The sequence below is a fragment of the Vidua macroura genome, chromosome 16 (assembly GCF_024509145.1).
Source record: "Vidua macroura isolate BioBank_ID:100142 chromosome 16, ASM2450914v1, whole genome shotgun sequence".
In the NCBI taxonomy this organism is placed as follows: domain Eukaryota; kingdom Metazoa; phylum Chordata; class Aves; order Passeriformes; family Viduidae; genus Vidua; species Vidua macroura.
The window spans coordinates 916,505-937,313 of record NC_071586.1 but is presented as its reverse complement, the minus strand read 5'-3'; the positions used below and the strand labels follow the sequence as shown (position 1 = coordinate 937,313).

Genomic DNA, 20,809 nt, shown 5'->3' with positions numbered 1-20,809 from the left:
AGCCTTTAATTAGTGATTAACAGGAGACAGAGCTTACAACTGCCTCAGTACTGAGGAACAGCGAGAGTATTTAGCTGGGTAAGAGGGGGACCTGTCTGCCCTGATTAGCTCCGGATGGCTGCGCCAGGGGCTGAGGGGATTGCCATACGTGCTGGTGTGACCCTGTCCCTGAGTGGGGACAGCCACCCAAGCCGGGGTGGCCAAGCCCAGCCAGGTCCCCCTGTTGGCTCTTGTCTGCTTGGCAGCTACCAACACCGGCCCAGAGCGGGCAGCCTGAAGGAGAGGGGATAATACTGGGCTACCAGGGGAGGTTTCTTCCCCAAATCTAGCTCATGGGATGGTCAGAGGATCTGCAGCATGTTCCAAGGGAAGGGTGGCCCTGGGGTAGATCAGGATGTGCCAGGGTCAATGATGCCAGGAGAAGGCACCGCCAGTTACTCTGTCACCAATTAAACTGGAGGCAGAGAGGAACCTGTGCCGAGGACAGTAAATCATGTACCCAACAGTCCTCCTCCACTGCCCATTGCCTCCCCTCTGGGCTGCTAGTCTTTCTTCTTCCCCCAGGCATGCTGGGGGTATTCCAACAGGGACACAGAACTGCCTTTTGGGATGACCTCACTTGCCTTTCAGTGCTGCAAGGGGAAAACAAGGCCCCTCTCCTCCCAAAAATTGCTCCTTTGCCACAGTTCTGTAGCAAAAACCACCTTGTCTTGTCCCTGTCCTATTATCTGGAGACTGCAAGAGCACACTGGCTGTCAGTAGACTTTACTGAGTCCCTTCCAGCCCTGGCAAAGACTGTTTGAATGTCAACATTCCCAGTTCAACAGCATCCTGTGCTACCTGGAGCCTTGGGCAGTATTTGCTGCTTTCCCTCCACACACCACAACCCAAAATTCGCCTTAAAAATCCCTATTTTCCACTGTCACCAGGAAAAAAGAAAAAAGCTGAAAAGGAACAAGCCCCTGAAGGTACCTACAGCCACGCTGGGTGTTATTTTGATGCCTGCCATGTGATTTCTCACTAATCTCATAACTCAGGGGAGCTCTGGGGGCAGCCGAGGTTTGAGTGTGCTGGCACTTACCTTATGCTTTACTCAAGCCTCCAAAAAACTTTTTTACTGTTGGGGTTTGCTCTTTCTCCCTGCAGTGTGCCCATGGCCAGAGCACCAGGGCAGGCAAGGCGGTGTTTGATCTGTGCGGGGTGAAGCTGCACTGGCTGCAGGGAGGCAACTTCACACGGCCGCCAGGCCAGGCCCAGGCAGTTAAATCTGGGCTGGCACATTAATGAATTTCACAGTAAGCCTGGAAAAGCTCTCACCCAACCTCCCTTTACCAGCATGGGGAGGGGGCCAGGGCTGGGGGAGCAGGGCGCCACATTTTGCCGAAGGAAATCTTGTTCCCATTATCTTTTTGCAAGAGTGTTAAGTTGGAATAGGCAGTGCTTTGCCTTTTTATCTCACACACATGGAATCAACCAGGAGGGCTGTGTGCTTCCCGGGGCTAATTTCTGCATCCACATGTAAGGATGTGCAGATGTTTCTGTGCACATCTGCGTGTGCCTGCCCATGGGCACGTGTACAGCTCTGGGGGTATTTTGGTGCATGTCTGTGTGCACGTGTGTTCATGGGTATGTTTGTGTGCATGTGTGCTTGTGCATGTTTGTGCATGCACACACAGGGACGTGAGCACACAGAGGCTGCTGCGTGGGTTTCTCTGTGTGTGGCTCATGCATACAAGATAGAGCCATAAATATAAAGAATTGAGGGCTCGGTTGCAGGGGAGGGCTGTCACACAGCCTGGCATGAGGTGGGTGGTCCTGCTGGAAGGCCGGGTGGGCTCTGTCACCAGAGCCAGTTGCCAGGGAAGGAGCAGGGGGGACCATGGGGCTGCAAGTGCCCAGCTGGCACTGCCAAACCCCCTAGCTGCAGCCCTCCATCCCACACTTGCTTGCCTTCAGCTGAGTGGTGCCAGTTCCTACACGTGTCCTTCCTCCTCTGCCCTGACCTCATGACACCGGCCCCACAGGGTGGTGGACACTGCACATCTGGACGGCACGTCGGGACAACCTGTGCTGTGCTGTGTCCATCCCAGTCCCAGCACAGCCCCTCACTGCAGTGGGGGACACCGGGGCAGCTCCAGCCCACCCAGAGGGTCCTGAATTTCACCTTCAGCCCTCATCCTCTCCCCTTCCCTCACAGCCTGCAACTGCAACCTGCACGCGCGGCGCTGCCGCTTCAACATGGAGCTGTTCAAGCTGTCGGGGCGCAAGAGCGGCGGCGTGTGCCTCAACTGCCGGCACAACACAGCGGGCAGGCACTGCCACTACTGCAAGGAGGGCTTCTACCGCGACCTCAGCAAGGCCATCACTGACCGCAAAGCCTGCAAGGGTAAGCTGGAGGCGCTCCGTGGGGGTAGATGAGGGACAGAATCTCTCTCGCTCTTCTTGCTCTCCCTTCCCATCCTTGGGATGTCCTTCTGCTCACTTTGGCAGCTGCAGGTCAGCTCCAGCCACCACCACCCTGATCTCCTCTACCACCCCGATCTCCTCTACCACCCCAAGGGCACCAGGCAGGGATAGCACTTTGAGCTCAGTATCAACTCGAGGTGGAGGAGGATTACAGGAAGGGAGAGAGCAGGTTGCCAGGAGCCTGGGAGGGTTCTGGTGTGTTTGCAGTTACTATCTCCATTGGTCAGTGTTTGGAGAGATGCTGGGGAGCTGCTGAAACAGACATGACTAAATGTGCTGAAACCCTGTCTCTGTTATGGATGTTGTCTGGGATATAGACATGCTTGGAGCATGGGTTCCCTGCTCTGGAGGGTTGGGGATGCTGGTGAAAGTCACATCTCCCACGTGGGCTGTGGGGCTGGACCCCGCATTGTGTTTTTTAGCTGTGAGATGGCTCTTGGGATCTGTTTTTGGGGAGATGCTGAGCACTGTGGGTCCTGGTAACTGGCCTTGAGCTGGCCAGGAGCCACAATGGCTCCAAACCATCAAATTGCAGTTTGTCCTCTCAAGGTCCCTAGCCTGTGCCAAACATCATGGGACCTGTACCTCTCCTCTCCCTCCTCTTAACTCCTTGCCAAGCCTATCTGGTTCCTCTTCCCTCTCCCTGCTCAGCCTGTCTATGGAGCCTTTTCAAAACAATAGTTTCACCAAAGAATTTGAGATAAGAAAACACCCTGCCTGTCCCCAAGGACTGTTTAGATCCAGACTGGAACATCAGATGGGCAGAAAGTCAGCCATGGCTGTTCAGAGGCTGAGAATTCATCCCTGATCCCTGTTTTTCTGTCTTTGATTGTGAGTCCCTCCTGGAAGGGAGAACAGTGTCCCTCTCAGATCTCTCTCCAATGCATTTTGCAGCTGTGGGGGCACCAGGCCCCTTCACTGCTGCAAGAACATGATGCTCATGTGTTTATGTAGGGCCTTCAGGAATTACTGGAGCTGGTTTTGGACCGCTAACATTGTGGGCATGGACCCAAATTGAAGGATTTGACTTTTGGGGTTCCCCTGTCAGGTGCATTAGTGCTGTTGGAGGTCTGGCTCATTCAGGCTGGGATATAATAAAGGAAATCCCTCCATTGCCTGGTCTGTGCCAGTGCCTCTTCTCATCCTAGCTACTGCCAGGAATGCTTGAGAGGATGGAGTGAAGGGAGAAACTTCCTATGTTTGTGCAGTGTCACAGCAGGAGGAGGGCGGAGAGAGCACTGGCAGGAGGAGCCCTATCTGCAGCCAGCTCATTAGCAAACTGAGCTAATAATTTTCAAGCAGCTGCCTTGACATGTCCCCCTCACAGCCCGTGTTCCCGGGAACCACAAGCGGTTTCCACCCTGTGGCCTTGGCCAAGCCATGCCACAGCTATGGCTGTGGGCATGACAACCCCTGGCAGCACACCATTGATGAAGATTGTATCAGGTGTCAGCCAGGTCCCAAGCTGTGCCAGGGGCCAGCATCCTCAGGGTGACACAAGGCAGACACTGGGAGAGAGGAAGAGGAGGAGGCAGGACAAAGCATGCATCCTGATGGTCTATGGTGCAGTGTCCCAGATTGTGTCCCATTCCCAGGAGGGGTCCTGGCTCTGCTGAGGCCAGGGATGGATGGCAGCAGCCCCCAGCTCCTGCTGCAGCACCACCAAACTGGGGCAGCTGCAGCAAAATTCTCTTTTCCATGAGGATTCCGTCAAGTGCTGAGAGCTGGCAGGCAGACCCGGCTCCCCCAGCACTTGAGAGGCACCGGGGTGGCTGTGCTGCCTCCACCTCACCCTTCATCTCCTGTAGGCAGCAGCTCACCTCCCAGCCCTCCCCAATGAACAGTTTCTGCTTTTGTTTGGATTAGGGAGGTTTAGGTTGGATATCAGGAAAGGCTCTTCCCCCAGAGGGTGCTGGCACTGCCCAGGCTCCCCAGGGAATGGGCACAGCCCCAGGGCTGCCAGAGCTCCAGGAGCATTTGGACAGCACTGCCAGGGATGCCCAGGGTGGGATTGTTGGCATTCTCTGTGCAGGGACAGGAGTTGGATTCAATGGTCATATTTGGTCCCTTCTAGCTTGGGATATTCTGTAATTCTCTGACCGGCTCCTTCTACTTTTGCTCCAAAATTGATACAATACCAAGCAAAGTGGATGCCCTGCAGGCATTCACCTCTCCAGGGCCCCCAGCACCACTTCCCTAGGCATTGAGGAGCTCAGTTTCTGCTCCAGATGGGAAAGAGAGCACTTAGCAAAGAGCAATAATAGAAAAAATGCCAAAGCCTAATAAAGCAAGCTGGATATGGCTGGGACCAGGGAGGATTACTGAATATAGCATGGTTTGCGGGAGCAGGGCAGCTGCAGGTTGCAGTGTTTCCTACCTGGCTATGGCTCAAGCCCTTCTCCTTGCAGGGAATAGGGGAGGCAGAGGGGGCCTGGCTGCTCCCACCTGCATGTGCCCACCATTTGTCAGTGTGAGTCTTGCTCCACCACCCTCACAGGGCAGTAATTGTGCAGCATTACAGTGATGGAAAGTATCTCTGATCCAAGGTGGCTCCTCTGGAGGGGACAGGGTGGGCAAAGCATCCCACTATGCCCAGGATTTGATGGGATGGGGTGAGTGCAGATGCTGCAGCACAGGAGAAATGGCAGCCAGCAGTGCCTGGGCTGCAGAGGAGCAGAGGAGTGGGACAGGTGCCCCCTCGCAGACAAACCTCTGTCCCTGTGCCAAGCCACGGGCAGGGCTCTGCCAGGCTGGGCGGAGGATGCTGCTTCCGGAGGGCTGGCAGGGTTTGCCTGTGGTTTGGAAGGGCTGCAAAGTTCAGCCGAGCCAGATGAACATGTGCACAGGGCTGACCCCTGCCATGGTGCATATGTTGAGGAGGATCTGGCAGGAAAGGTGGTACCCTGGGTCTGGGCAGCCAGTTCCTGGCTGTCCCTTGGAGAACAGAGTTAATAATAAAATCCCTGATGCTTCTGCATCTTTGGCTGCCCCTCCTTCAGTAAAGCAGAAAGCATTTCCACTCCTCCCTTTCACAGAGGTGGGTCTGCTGGGATTGGGAGCTCCTTAGAGGAAAAGTAAGGTCCCAGTGCTGGCAATGGAGAGCTGGTTCTTCCAGAGAGGCATATAAATACATAGAAGTGTGACAAGACAATTTGGACTTGTGTTTTCCAAAGATATGTCCCATACCTGCAGCTCAGGTATCTACACTCCTGCAGGAAAAAGGCAAGGCAAGAATCCTCTCAGTGGATGTTTAGAGCAGGCATGGAGCAGGTGGATGGGAACAGTGTGCTGAGGATTTGAACAAAGGCTTTTGCACCTGCCACAGTGCTGGCCCAGGACAGAGGCTGGGCATCGCAATGAAGGCAGATGCTCATAGAATCACAGACTGGTTTGGGTTGCAAGGGACCTTGAAGATCATCTGGTTCCAATCCTCTGCCATGGTCAGGGACACCTTCCGCTAGACCAGGCTGCAGATGGCTAAGTTAATATTCAGGAGGCAAATCAGTAACCCAGAGGCCAGGAACTACCACATCTTATTTAAACAAACCCCAGCATGTGGTACTAAATAACTCTTCAACCACAGTTTGCCTCTGCTGGGATGCAGCATCCCTGAAATAGGCACAAAATTACCAGCTGCAGATTGTGTCGAACTGTGCAGAGCCCTCAGCCACTGGCCAGTGAGCAAGGAGTGCTTCCCTCCCACTGCCAGCATTGCTGCTGGACCCTGCGGGGTGGAAAAGCTGGGAGGATGGAAAAGGCAGAGCAACCTTCAGGATTAATTCAATGGTGCTAATTGAAAAGTCAAATAAAGGATGGCTGTGCATTAATCTTGGTAATTTAAACAAAGCTGTAAACCGTGAGCCTTTCTCCAATGAAAACTGGTGAAGCAGTAGCAGCTAAGCCTCAAGATGCAAAAATACCCTCAAAATGAGGTGCAAGACATGCTTTCTGGCAAGCACAGCTTGATGAGTTAAGCTCCAAGCTAGTGACTTAATCCACCATTCAAGCTCCATGGGCCAGATCCTGGCAGCCAGAGGCTGGGAGCAGCAGGGCTCGGTGTGTGGGCAGCAGTGCAGAGCTGCTTCCCTGGGGCTGGGATAGACTCCCTGAGACAGCCCCCTCCACAGGTTATGTCAGGATGAGGAAGGACGGAGATGCTACAGCCGCAGCTGGGCTGGGCTGTGCTGCAGTGCGGGACCCATCAGGGGAAGCGCTCTTGCCTGGGATACTCATCCCATGGGAATGGGAAGGAACAGTGTATTTTTGTGAGACTGTGGGAAATCCCACTATGGTAGAGCAAGTGGGCAGAGATTGGTCTGGAAGAGACCAAGCTCATACCCCGATGACTCTGGTTGTGCACTTAAGATGAGCAAAGCTGCCTTACTTACCTATCTGGGTAAAACATCCGGAGTCACTGAAATCTGCCTTCCACCGCATGCAGAGAGATCAGCTTAGATGAACTGGATCCTGATTGGGCTGAGATTTATGTCTGTCAATAAACTTTACACCAGGAACAGACCACTGGGGCCCAAGAAAGGCCTTGTGTTTCCAACAGCCCTGTGTCATGCCAAGACTCCCTTGCTCGCCGCCATTTATTATCACAGCTGAGCCCCCAATATATTCCTGTCAGAAAGATGTCCGCTTCTACTCCTAGCCAAGATCTGATAAGGATGGAGCATCTGGTCCCCATTAGAGGCTGCTCACTCTGGTTTCTGGCTGTGCAGGAGAGGGGCTCAAGTGCCATGGTGCTCCCACCAGTCCCATCTGGTGAAAATTAGGGAAACAGTAACATCAGGGGGCTGTGGGGGCGGGTGGGGGAGATGTTTTTGTTTTGCTTTGAAATCACGTTCAACTCTTACACTGATGGAAGCCAAGATAACCTCCTCCAGCTCATTGCCAGCCCAGCTCCAGGCAAGCAGATGGGAAGGTCCTCCTCTGAGCAAGTATCTCCTTCCTACATCCCTCCATGTAGACAACCCTCAGAGGGTCCATCATCCAGTGTGACGTGATGGAGCATTCTTCTGAGAGCAAAGGCAGCTTTCACCCACCTCAGGTCTGGCTTGTCCCTAGAGAGGCTATTGCAGAAAGGTGTGGAGTCACCTAGGGTCTCCAGGAGTCAGGAGGGGCATTGAGGCTTATGAGCTTGGGAAACATTGAGAAAACCTGCTTCATTCTAAAACCAAGACAAGGTTTGTTGTTTGTGTAAAAACCCAGTGTTGGTTCAGCTCCATTGACTGAAAAGCTCAGAGGTAGGGGAGCAAGTGGAGAAAAATGGTTTTTACTGCTGTGACAGGAACATCTCCCTGGATTTGAGGTGGGGGAAGATCTTAAATGAGAGCTGGTCGCTGCAGACACCTGTGGGAATTGCAGAGGCTCCAGGTGTTCCTCCTGAGCATCCCTGTCAGCTAGGCCGTACCCTGGCTAACCCCTTTGTCCACTCGCTCTCCTGCCAGTGCTGATCACAGCACATGTGGGGCCACGGTTGGTCCGGACGCATGGGTCCAGCTGGGTCTGTGCTGTGCCAGCCCCAGTAGCTGATTTCCAGTAGTGCTCTGGAAGGGTCCCTCTCCTCTTCACCATTCTGGGACTGCACCTTGGGTCCAGTTTGGGGTTTGTGTTGTGCCTCCCCTCTCACATAACCATTTCTCTCTCTCCCACCCAGCTTGCGACTGCCACCCTGTTGGTGCGGCTGGCAAGACCTGCAACCAGACCACGGGGCAATGCCCATGCAAGGACGGCGTGACCGGCCTCACCTGCAACCGCTGTGCCAAGGGCTACCAGCAGAGCCGCTCGCCGGTGGCCCCCTGCATCAGTGAGTGCCCCACGCCTTGCCCTGCACTCAGGGACCCCCACAGGCACTAGGGGATGCCCCTTGGACCTCACTCACCTTGGATGGTTTGTGGTGGGTGGGAGGCTCAGACAAGAGACTGTTTGTCCTTATGGATGTTCTCCAGGATGTGGTCAAGTGGGACTCTCTAATCACTTTCTGGGGCAACCTGGGCTTCACCTGCCTCAGTGAAGGAGGCTCTGGATGACCCCTTGGGTCAGTGCTTCCAGGTGGCTGAAACAGCTCTGCTGGATCCCATCCTTGGTACAGCACGTGCCCTCCTCACCCAGCTGAGCCCTGAGCACGGTCACTTCTGGGGCAAGGCCAGAGCCTACAGTCAGCATAAAACTGTGTTTATTGTCACAGTGGGTTTGCATCTGACCCAAGTGGCAGAGGAACAACTTCCCACCCTGCAGCTTTTGCTGGGCTGCTGGAGCAGTGGCAGTGCAGGTGACTGGTGGAGCTGGCTCCTCTCTCTCTGTTCTTCCCCAGATTTAAGTTTAGGAAAGAAATCCCCCCCAGTTTTGCTGCCAAGAGTCCTGAGAAAGTGTTACCTTTTCCCACATTTATCCCTGTGCTGGGCTGCCTGAGGTGTGCTGAGTTCAGCCAAGCACCCATCTGATGTCCAAACTCAGTTCAGATGAGCTGAGCACCCAGGAAGCATCCATCCCTGGAGCACACATCCTCACACAACTACTTAGGGCCCTTGGGGATTGCAGAATTGCCTGGCCCAATTTACTGAGCTCAGTTTGTGCATCTCCAGGTCTATTCAATGGTCTGCAATGGTCAGCTGAGATTCATCCCATCATCTCTCATTTGTGACCAACAAAATCTCCTTGTGGCCCATTTTCAGAGGGCTTTTGCCCAGTTGTTACCCCCAGAGCTAGGAATCTCATCCTTGAGATACCTCTCCCTTTCTTTTCCAGAGATTCCTGCCATCAACCCCACCTCCCTGGTCACTAGCACAGAGGCACCTGCAGGTAAGTGTCCCTGGCCAAGTCCATGGCCTCAGCCCTACCCAGAGACCTGGGGCAGATCCCACCTTCACTCTCCCTGGCACAGCACAGGGGAAGGCTGAGCTCTACCCAACCATTTGGCAAAAAATTAATGGTAAAAAGTTTTGGTGAAAGATGTGACTGAGATTTAAAATCTTGTGCATTTCTGGAAAGGACTTGACTAAGACTGATGGACTTTTTCAGGATAAAGCCTTGCCATCCCTTAGCAGGTTAATGCAGGGATTGTGACATACGGCACCAGTGGGTGCTTGGGAGCTGGCTTTGCTTAACCTCCTTTTATCAGCGCCAGTGCAAGAGGTTTCTCCTGAGTGTCCATGGCCTCTTCAAGACCCCAGCTGTCTGGGAGGTGCTGGGGCAGGGGGGCTTGGAAGGTCTCAGGCAGGCTCCAGGGCCCCTGTGCTGGAGCACAGGCTGCCAGGTCTCCCCTGGGACGTGGGTGACATGGTGCTCAGCTCATCCATGTCTGCAGGAGAGAAGGGTCTGGGTATGAGCTGCTTTTCCTGGCTGCACAGGGTGATGGGATCATAGGTAACTGGACCACGGAGGGACCATTGTCACTGCTGTGGTCACCCAGAGAGAGAGAGGTGACAGCTCCATTGACAGACTGCAGGCCTTGCACAGGCTAGGGAGGCATTGCTACCATGGTCCTCAGAGCTCCACAAGAGCTGCCCTGGTTCCTCAGACTAGAGTGGGAAGGTTGGCGTCTCAGTACAAGCTGCAGGTTCACTTGTGCTCCTGCAGAGGCTTGGCTGGAGCTGGGCACTGCTGGGTGGGTGCATGGATGCTCCCTGCACTGATGGATTAAGGGTCCTTCTTCCAGCCAGGCCAGGGACCAAGGTCCCACAAAGTGCCCTGAGCTCCCACCATCATGGGTCATGGCATGTCCCAGTGACACCAAGCAGTGTGCCAGCCCCTGGATCCAGTGCCACCATGCTCAGCCCTCCATGCTCAGCTGCAGGATGCACCCAGCAGGGTTAAAGAGGGCTGTAGCAGGGCTTTCCTCCCTCCCCTCCTCTTCCTTCTGCAGTCCCCTCAGCACTGCAGTGTGCCTGTTCCCAGCCATCCCAGGTCTATCCCCTGTAGGGATTTCAAGCCAGGTGGAGGAGGAGAAGCTGGGAAAGAAGCAGCCCCTTCCCTCCTTGGGCCCCCCCTCTTCCTGCTGTCCCCAAGAGCCTAGTCTTCCCCTGCATTCCACTGTGTTGGAATAGACATCCCAAACAATCCTCCACTCCATCCCATGGCAGCATGTGAAGACAGCAGGGTCCCCTCCAGCTCCCCACACCCATATTTAATGAGCAACTTTCCTGTGCCCTGTTTGGTGTACATCTATCCCAAGGAGGCCTACTCCTTTCTTGGAGAGCCAGTGCTCTGTTTGTATCCATCTCCCCAGCTCTCCTTACCATGACCACCTTGCCTTAGCAATGGAAAATGCCAACAGCCTCTTCCCAGGCTGGTGTGTGCCTGGGATGTGCTCTCCAGCCCTCTGGGAACATTTTCCAGTGTGGCTGCTGCAGCCCCATGCATGAACTCGCTGGCTGCGGGAGAGAGCCAGGGACGAGGTGTGTTGAAGAGATGGAATTTTTGGCTCTTCACAACAAGGCAGACACTGAGGGGCTGGAGTGTGTCTAGAGAAGGGAAAGGAGCTTGGAAAGAGTCTGGAGCACAAGTCTGATGAGGAATAGCTGAAGGAAATGGAGGGGCACAGGTTGGAGAAAAGGAGGCTCAGAGGGGACCTCTTCTCTCTCTACAACTCCTTGTCAGGAAGGGGCAGCCATGGGGAAGTCGGGCTCGGCTCCCAGGGAACAAGTCATAGAACAAGAGGAAACAGCCTCAACTGTGCCAGGGGGGATTCAGGTTGGACATCAGGGAAAAATTCTTCCCTGCAAGGGTTGTCAGGCAGCCCAGGACAGTGGTGGAGTCACCATCCCTGAAAGCATTCAAAAAGCAAGTAGATGTGTCCCTTTGCAATGTAGTTTAGTGGGCATGGTGGTATATTTGATTCAAGGTTGGACTCGATGACCTTGGAGGCCTTTTCCAACCTTAATGATTCTGTGTTCTTCTGGCAAGAGTAAAGTGTGTGGATGGGGATGGAGAGGGGAGATGCACAAGGAAGAATCTGTAGCTCCTTGCAGAGCGGTGCTGGCTTAGCACACATGCACCCCAAGGAGCAGTGCAGAGCCTGGGAGCTCTGCACAGCCTGGCACCCCACCCAGCACCTATGGGCACTGCTAAGCCCTCACAGCCCTGCCCCTAGAGGCTCTGGAAAAGAGGGGGTGTTTTCAGGACAGTGAGGAGCATCCCTGCCTGGATCTGGCAGAGGTTTCACTCCTCACAGTGGCAGAGGGGGAGTGATGAGACCTGGAGTGCACATCCTGCCCAATGGGAAGATGCTGAGCTGAGGTGATGGTACGACTGCTCGGGGGAGCTGCATGGGACAGGGCAAACCACCACCACCTCTGCTCCTGCCTGCCCTGCCCACCCTGCCCACCCTGCCAGCTGTGGGGAGAGACTGGGAACATCAGGCTTTGGGAAAAAGAAAAAAATGGGGGGGGCGGAATGAGAGATTTGGCCAGTTTTATTGCCAGCAGAGAGTGCTGCATGGAGCAGAGTTAATTAAGGTGACTCCCCTCCAGTGCTTTATAAATAGGAACAGTCTCACAATGATGTCTGAGCTGTTCAGCTGCACAAAAATAAACAGCACTGGCGGAGAGCTGTGTGGCTTACTCTGTTTTAGCAGAGCGGGTCTACCTCAAACTGCATCCAGTTTATCTGTGGGTTTGTTGGTTTAAGATTTCTGGCTTCTAGCTCAAATATCCTTAATGCAATGTAGCTGCCTCTGCCCAAAGTCGTTGCCACTGAAGGATCAAGGGACCCACTGGGGGTCCTACTGCTCCCTTCACTGGGGGGATCAGAGATGGGGGTGATGCTGCCCTGGCTGCACTGCCAGGGTTACCTGCACTTGGTGTGCTTCTCTTGCAAGCAGGGCTGCCAGCCATGGTCTTTTCTACCTCCACCCTGCCTGCTCCCTGATGCCCCTCAGCTTACATCCCTTTGCCCCAGGAGCCCCCAGCTGTCCCTGAGCAGGACACTCCCCAAGGGGCTCTCAGCACCTGAGGCAGCCTCCAAGCCCCTTCTCCCCCCATTTCCCCACCTCCTGCCCTGCCTCTGGCAGCAGGTGCTGGCTGCAGGAACAGGGGCACATTGTTCAGGGCTGCCATGCTCAGGTGCTGGGCTTCCCGCCCTCTCCCCATCCTCCTCCACGCTGGGGTACAGTCCCTGGGTGTGTCCAGGCTTTTCACTGACATTGCCATCTTCTGCATCACTTTTCCCAGCTTTCTCCTGCCTTTCCAATTTTCCAAAGCCTTTGAGGTCCAGCTTTGATGTCTGTGCCTGAGCAACTGACTGGCTTAGTGATGAAACGTCCTGGGTCCACTTCTCATAATTTTTATTATTATTATCTTAAAATATTTTCCACTTAGTGGAAAAAAAAATTAAATCCACGTTCCCCATTAGCAGAATTAACAAAACTCGTGGAGCGCAAAACAGGGCTTTAAGGGAATTCAAAGTAAGCAGTAAAAGATTTGCAGCCATAGCACCTGATTAAGTTACATCTCTCTTAAAACAAAATATTCCTTTTTTTCAAGGAGAGGAGAAGTAAACCAGATGTACAAACCTGCCACCTCTCACACACATGCTCCCCCCCAGGGATGGGAGAATGCCACGCCAGGCCAGTGGCTCTGTTTTTCAGCTGCCTCCTCCCACTCTGCACCTGCAGCATCTCCCAGGGATGCAGCAGTGTTAGAGCTGAGGCTGTAGCATAGCCCAAGGATACATTTGTGCCTGGGATGGAGCTGTAGTGAATCCCAGGGATGCAGCAGTATCAGGGATGGGGCTGTAACCCATCGCAGTGATGTCTCAGGCTCAGAGATTGCTCTGTAACTTGTCCCAGACATGCATTAGTGCCAGGGATGGGGCTGTAGCATATCCTGGAGATGCAGAGGCATTTCAGGGTTTGTGGGTGCACTTTCATGCCATGGGCTCTGTCAGGTCTCTGCTGACCCCCAGCCCTTCTGTGGGGCTTGGCTGACCAGTCCAGCTGCACAGACACAGCAGAAAGGCAGCTAAAGCAGCTCTTCTCCACACTGCCCTGTGGAATGTGTAAAGCCATGGGCTCTCAGGGCCTGTCTGTGGGAGCAGCCCCATCAGACACTCAGCATCCCAGGGAGGATGGAACCATGCTCCATAGCTGTGTTGTGATGGGGACTGAGTAGCTCCCAAGCAGAGACCTCCCATGGCAAAACCCTGCAGGAACAGGACAGGATGCTCAGGGAGAGGCAGTCTGGGGAGGTACAGGCAGAATCCTGCCCTGACATCCCTTGCCACATTCCAGCCACAGCACCTGTGTCTGCCCCACACCCAGTGATGGAGGAGGCCATGTACTCAGGGCTAAGGAACGGAAATGTTTCCAGTTATTTGGACATTTTTTTTTCTTCCCAAGTTTCTTAGATAAGTGGAGCAGGAATTGATTCTACATTTGAGGAATGTTCCTCTACAGCACAAAGCCGTGGTTAAAAATAACCCTAAACTAATCCTAAATTGTTAATTCCCAACACCATTTTCTGGCTCCTTTGAATCACAGTGTTATTTTGTTAATCATGAGCAGGAGCCCAGGGCAGTTACAGGATTTCTTTCTGCTTTTCTTTCACCCCCATTGCCAAGGGAAGGGGGTGGCAGTTGGCTGAGGCTGCCCCACAGCCTCCTCCTAGCACACATCACCCCACACTCCACTAGCCCAGCACCCATCATCCCAGCCCAGGCCATGCTCCAGCTGAGCCCCCAGGCCATGCCACCCTCCTCCCCACAGTGCCCGGTGTCCATGGGCAGGCCTGTGGCAACTGGTGCCAGGTGCAGGATGGTTTCTGTGCCCCTTTGCCTGGGGAGGAAAGGGGCTCCTGTCCTGATGGGCGCTCCCCAAAATAAGGTGGGAGGCTCTCCCTAGAGTCCCTTTCATGGAGCAGGAAAGGGCGGAGTGGTGTGTCAGGTTGGGCCTGTGGCCTGTCTCAGGAGGTGCTCTGGGGTCTGGGATGGGACTGTAGTGTATCCCAGAGAGCACAACAGGCTGAGGCTGCAGCACATCCCAGGGATGCAGTGGGTGAGGGCACCTTCAGTGCCACTGCCCAGCACTCCAGCACACTCCACCTCCCTATATGGAGAGGCCCTGAGCCCCCTCTGTAGCCACCTCAGCTCTTTCAGGGGAGGCAGCAGGGCCAAGGCAGCTCTGCCAGCCCAGGCAGAGGGGCAGTGTGGCAGCATGGGGGGGCTGAACTGAGAATCAGAGCTCATCCCCCCTCTGCCAAGAATTAGCTTAATGCTGCACTGCTTCTATCACTGACAAATTTGGAACAGGTGGCATGAAGTCCCAGATAAAAAGGAGCTGGGCAGAGAGGAGAACAGCAGAGCCCAGGGTGAGTTTGTGCTCCTGGCTTCTTTTTTCCTTATTTCTCCACCTTCCCTTGGCACAGGGCTCTGTTATTCCCTGTCTTCCCCCGGAGCTTTGCCTCCATCCCCAGTGATCACTGTGGCAACCTGCAAACAAAGACAACTTTAGAAGCTGCTGGCTCTGTCCTGGGACACGGGGCCAAACCAGAGGGAGAACCTGCAAAAGGCAGAGAAAAGAAGAAAGATGGGCTCAGAAAAAAAACATGCTATTTGGAAAGAGACAAATTGAGATGTTCAAAGGAAGATGGCAGGGTAAAGAAAGAAGGAGAACAGGGCTGCTTCAGGCAATTGTTGGGATCAAAGGCTTTGGGAAGGAAAGAGGTATTCCCTGCCCTCCCTCTGCTTGAGATGCAAATCTGGAGGCTTTAGAAATGCACAGAAAAAAGCTTCCTGGAGGACAGGAGCCTTGGGGGACAGCAGGGTGGTGGAGGACAGCCTGGTGGCCTCCCCAGCCCCTCTGGAGCAGCCTGAGCAGGGGATGCCTGGGCAACAGGAGTGATGTGGTAGAGCAGGGCCACTTCCCTCACTTGTCTCCTTCCCACAGCCTGAGTCCCCTTCCCACTTGTGGGAACCTACAAGGCACAGGTCCCTGGAGGGGCTACCCCCTGAGCGTGCTTCCCACCACTCTGGCCCCTGAGAGCTGAATCACTCTGAGGATCATGACCCCCTTGGTCTGGTGTCACACCTGCCTTTGGATCTGCCCCCTGTGCAGCTGATTGTGGGACTGGTGCCAAATCCTCTTTTCCCACATCACCCAGGACTGCAGGGTCACAGCTGTTCTGTTGACTCTCTTTGGCCATGGCCCCTGCCAGCCCTCCATGGAAGCCACTATCACTTCCCCTGCACTCCTCCCATCCATCCCTTTCTGTGTCTGGAAGGAGTCTCCAGGCTTCCTCCACTACCCCTCTGCTGACTTATCCTGCAGGACACCGTCACCAAAAGTGACAGAGTCTGCTCAATGCACCCAAGGCCACCTGGTTCCTCTTCCCAGTTGATGTGGCATCAGCCATTCGTGCTGGTCTTTGAGCCCTGGGCCCCTGTGAAGTGCCAGGGGAGCAACTGGACTCAACAGACCCCTGTCCCCAGCAGTGCTCAGGCCCTGGCTCAGGAGGAGTCAAGTACCCACCACCTTCTGCCAGGCTGGGTATTGCTGCTGTCCCCTCCACCCCACTCCCTCTTCCCCCATGGTGGGATGAGTCCCCACGTGCCTCGAGCCCCTCAGTGCTCAACCCACTGTTCTTCTGCCACAGACTGCGACTCCTACTGCAAACCAGCCAAGGGCAACTACAAGATCAACATGAAGAAGTACTGCAAGAAGGACTATGGTAAGGACCTCCAGCCTCCCCTGGGCTTTGGCCCACAGGCAGATGAGGGCTGGCTGTGGGTGGGGCAGATGAAGGCATCCAGGGGTTGGGGGACACTTCATATGGAGAGAGGTCTCCAAATGAACCGTCCCAAAGTTGCAATGGATGAGGCAGGTGGGGCTGCTGGAGAAGGGTAGTTCCTGTCCCCAGCCTTCCTTTGGGGGAGCAAGGCAAAGCATCCCCCATCACTATGCCTCCCCCTTTTTTCCCCTCAGTGGTCCAGGTAAACATCCTTGAGATGGAGACAGTGGCCAACTGGGCCAAGTTCACCATCAACATCCTCTCTGTCTACAAGTGCCGTGACGAGCGGGTCAAGCGTGGTGACAACTTTTTGTGGATCCACCTGAAAGACCTGTCCTGCAAGTGCCCCAAGATCCAGATCAGCAAGAAGTACTTGGTCATGGGGATCAGTGAAAACTCCACTGACCGGCCCGGACTGATGGCCGACAAGAACAGCCTGGTCATCCAGTGGCGGGATGCCTGGACACGCCGCCTTCGGAAACTGCAGCGGCGGGAGAAGAAGGGCAAGTGTGTGAAGCCCTGAGGGGTTTGCACCCACCCTGTCCCCCATGCCCAGCCCTAGCCCAGCTGGGCGCTGCCCACAGACTCTGTACATATATATAGTGTGAATGGACTCTTTGTCTATAGTGTATATTTTGGCAATGGTTTCCCGTTGTGTGCGTGTGCATGGGTGGGTGTGCGTGTCAGTCCTTTTCTCTAAGTGTGTATTAAAAATAATGCAGTAATGACAAACCTTTAATGAGGAGCAAAGTGGAGCGAGGTCCTGTGGGTGCCTGTCACCTGAAGGCGCTTGAAGGAGATTGGTGTCCTGCTCCAGGCATTCTGGAACTCATTTTCAAGGCTTTTGTATTCCTTTTAACACAGTTGTCTTCTGCCCAGTGCTGACATCTCAGTTGATAGCTCTCCCTTCTCCAGCACCCAGGTATGATTCTTCCTCACTCTGAAAATGTGCTGCTTCCAGACCTCTCTCTGCCTTTCTCCTCACCCAGGAGGAACAGGAAGTCAGAGTCTTCTGTCCCTCATTCCGATATGCGGGCAGGCTGAGTGGAAATTGTCCAGTGCTGCAGTGTCCAGCCCCAGGACCTCCACCAGGAAGGACAAACAAACTTTTACAAGGCCTTATTCCCCGGCGACCTTGGGCTGACATGGACCAGTGCTGCTAGCTGGGGCAGGACCTGTGCGGTGCTGCAGTGCCATAGGGAGAAGCCAAGCCCTGGCAGTGTGCTGGTGGCCACTACCAGGCAGGACTGTGTCCACCAGGGAGAAAGGGACAGACCTGGCAACCCCTGGTTGCCACTGTCCTGGTGCCTAGTCCAGACAACCCAGTGAAAAAGACCTGGACACACCATTTTCCCCTCCCATGTCCACCTGCTCTGTCTGAACCTGAGCTGGAATAGCCAGGCTGACTGGAGCCATCATGTATAACCAATCATCCATCCACCCAGATCTATGTGCCTGTATTCTCACCTGGTACTAACTGACATAATTCCACCTGTTTCTTTTGAGATGACACCAAGTGACCATCTGTCTTGGTGTGCATCTTCAGAGCTGGCCAGACTGTGCTCTCCTGGGAAGAATTGCTGTGGCCAAGGCTGTCCAAGGAGATGCACAAGGCAGAGGTGACAGGAAGAGAGAAGAGTTTTCATTGATCCACCTCTAGGCTTTTATATCTTCTTCACCATGTATTAGTCTCTGGTTAAACAGACACCAGTATCTTCCCATGTTGAGATTGTAGTGGTCTTGGCTTAATAAATACAAATAGAAATAATAGGTGCTCTGATAATAGATATTCATTTCCACACAAACCTTGCCTTGCTTATTGAATGGCTCAGTGAGGGGTTGTAGCCTAATGGTCTTCCATTAAACTTTACCATTTCCAGCCCACGGCAGCTTGTGTGGACTCCCCATTCCAGGGTGGTTCTTCCAGGCTTCAGCATCCCAGGGTAGTGCTGGAGCTTCCAGCTAAACAGACTAGTGGAGCACTGTTGGGTTTCAGGACAATGGAATTTGGGGAGTGAGGATCTAGGCCCTGGGGATGTCTGTGTGGACATGCAGGTGCATTGGTGAAGCTGCTGGAGATGCTGGAAGTGAGATTTCAGAGCTGTGGAGGGCCTGTAGTGCCATTGTTCAGGTCCCATGGGTGCCTACAAAGGGCATGGGCAGAGGTGTGGGGAGGCTAGAAGCTGAGGGGTAATGGGTATGTGGGACCACTTGGGCTTGGATGAGCTGATATTATCCCCTCTCCCTACACAGACCCTCTTCCCTCCTCTCTCTGAGCTGAAAGGACCCTCCCATCCCTGGCTCCTCTTGTTTGGAATGTCACAGACTATTGGCCTCTGCCATGAGATAGCTCTTGATGTAGTTGGGCCACCCAGTTCTCCTCTTCCTCCCACGGCTGCTTTCACCAAACTTGCCCTTGGCTCAGGCTCACTCCAACCCCATGCACCCAACAGTCACAAAATTGTTTGGGTTGGAAAGGACCTCAAAGATCACCTTCTTCCAAGTCCTGCTAGGGGCAGGGACACCTTCACTAGACCAGATTGTTCCAAGTCCCATCGAACCTGGCCTTGGACACTTCCAGGAATGGGGCAGCCACAGCTTCTCTGGACAAATGCAGGAGTCCTCACACAGATGTCAGTGGTGGAACACCCTTTGGGTGTGCAAGGACAGGACTTTCATCAGGATCATCCCTCAACATCACTCCATAGGGTGTGGGGGTTCTCTGACCCCCCCCCCCCCCCCCCCCCCACTCAGCAGCCACAGCCCAGAAGGAGCAGGGCAGCACCTCTGTTCCACAGGCATGGATACTTCTTAGGGCAGGGCTTCAGCAGTACGTGGTTTCTCCAAGCAAGGAGAGGCACAATGTGTCTGTGTTCCGCAAAAACACTGGGCACAGCCTTCTCAGGCAGGGAAATCCAGGGTTTCCTTTGGGACCTGATTTGGGACTGAAGTGGGGTACCTAAAACTCTTTAAGGAATTTGCTGATTGGAGTTCTCCGTTTATCTTCCCAGCAGTTCTTCCCTCTTCTTTCACCTCTGCCATCTGTTGAGGAAGGATGGCTCCCATCTGGCACCTCAGTGTCATGCTGGGGCAGATCAGAGATGCCAGAGCAGAACCACCACCCCATGGTCTGTGCTGAGGAGAGGAGTTCTCTCCCTCTCTCCCTCTCTCCCTCTCTCCCTCTCTCCCTCTCTCCCTCTCTCCCTCTCTCCCTCTCTCCCTCTCTCCCTTTGGCTGGGGAATGTCCTAAAATCCTGGTTGAAGGACTGGAGGCAGACACTCTGCACTGAGTCTAGACTGAGGAAGACACTCTTCACTGAATCTGATCCCTGAAGGACTTTTCCTGACTTGTCTTTCTTATGTCACCTCCATGTCCAAAGCAAGAATTCACCTTTCTTATTCCTCTGCCTGGCACGGGAACTGGGGTCTGCACATGGGTTTGGCTGTACCTGGGTCACTGTAGCTGGATCACTCTGAGCTGGTGCCAGGACACCAAGGGCAGTGGAGGAGGCACCATGGATTTGCTCAGAGGTACTGCTTGTCCTGCCCTATAGATCGGGCTTGGAACACACACCAGCTCAGGCATCATTTGGTGGAGGGCTGCAAATCCAGGGGTAGTTCCACATCCACCAGCATCCACCCAGCCCTGTCCACCCTTTGGTGGTGAGGAGTGCTTTACACCACTGGGAGCAGCCAGAAGCCACGGGTGACACAGGGTAGGGGGCTCAGGTGGCAGCAGGATATGTCACACAGTCCTGGTGGCTGCAGCCAACAGCCATGGGCTTTGCAAGGGCAAGAGAGAGAGACTGCAGTGCAAGCTCTGCTTGGCACTACAAAGCCATGTATTTTCCAAAATAGCTCTTCAAGGAAAAAAGTATTAATTCAGCAAAGTATCTGAAAAGCCTTTGGTGTGCCCTGGTGCACTCCCAATTCCTCGAGCACGGATCCCCCTCCCCTTGCAGCAGCTGGCCAAGCTCAGTGTGCCAAGAAGCCCCGTGCTGGGACCGGCTGCTGCAGGCGGTGGATGCCGGCCCATGTGGGAAGGGCCAAAACCACCACGCACATTTCCATCCATGTTTTTTTATTTAACAGGTCTTTTCCCAGTATTCAGCTGGGGCAAAGTATTTGAGACACAAAGGCAGCGGAAAGAGAGGCCAGGTTTGCAGTTTCCCCCCTGCTTTGGGACTGAATTTTGCAGCTGGTTGAAATTTTTCTCATTTCAAAACGCCAGTGGACATCTTTCATGAAAGCCCAGAATTTGGCCAAGGAAAGACACAAAATGTGAGAACACTACAGAAAACTCAATGCTCTTTTTCTGTATTGTCCAGCCAGCTCCACTCACGAGAGATCACAGGAGTTTGAACAGCTGAACTCCAGCCTGACAAATGGATGTATGTGTAGAGTATTTTCCATCATTTTGCTCTTGGTAACCAAAGTCCACATAAATAAAATTGACTGCATCAGACAGGAAAACACATTCCTTAGGTGAAATGGGATCAAGCAAAGAGCATTTTGCTTGGCCAGCAGGGCACAGCTCAGTGCTGGGGTGTGGGAATATTCTTCCTGGTGAGGAGCTGAGCCTCTAAGAAAGGGCAAGACCTACATAGCGTGACCTC

The 20,809-nt window shown here is 54.0% G+C and overlaps 1 protein-coding gene across 4 annotated transcripts in view; it reads left to right on the top strand.

The window, feature by feature from the left end:
* Window positions 1–16,806, top strand: part of NTN3 (netrin 3) — a 31,601-nt gene extending 14,795 nt beyond the window's left edge. For all 4 annotated transcript variants that reach the window (XM_053992064.1, XM_053992066.1, XM_053992065.1 and 1 more), the window contains 5 exons: window positions 2,198–2,386; window positions 8,129–8,278; window positions 9,220–9,273; window positions 16,059–16,133; window positions 16,388–16,806. In XM_053992064.1, the coding sequence (XP_053848039.1) occupies window positions 2,198–2,386; window positions 8,129–8,278; window positions 9,220–9,273; window positions 16,059–16,133; window positions 16,388–16,716 (797 nt within the window). In that variant the 3' untranslated portion in view covers window positions 16,717–16,806. The remainder of the gene's footprint in view (window positions 1–2,197; window positions 2,387–8,128; window positions 8,279–9,219; window positions 9,274–16,058; window positions 16,134–16,387) is intronic.
* The last annotated feature ends 4,003 nt before the right edge of the window (window positions 16,807–20,809 follow it).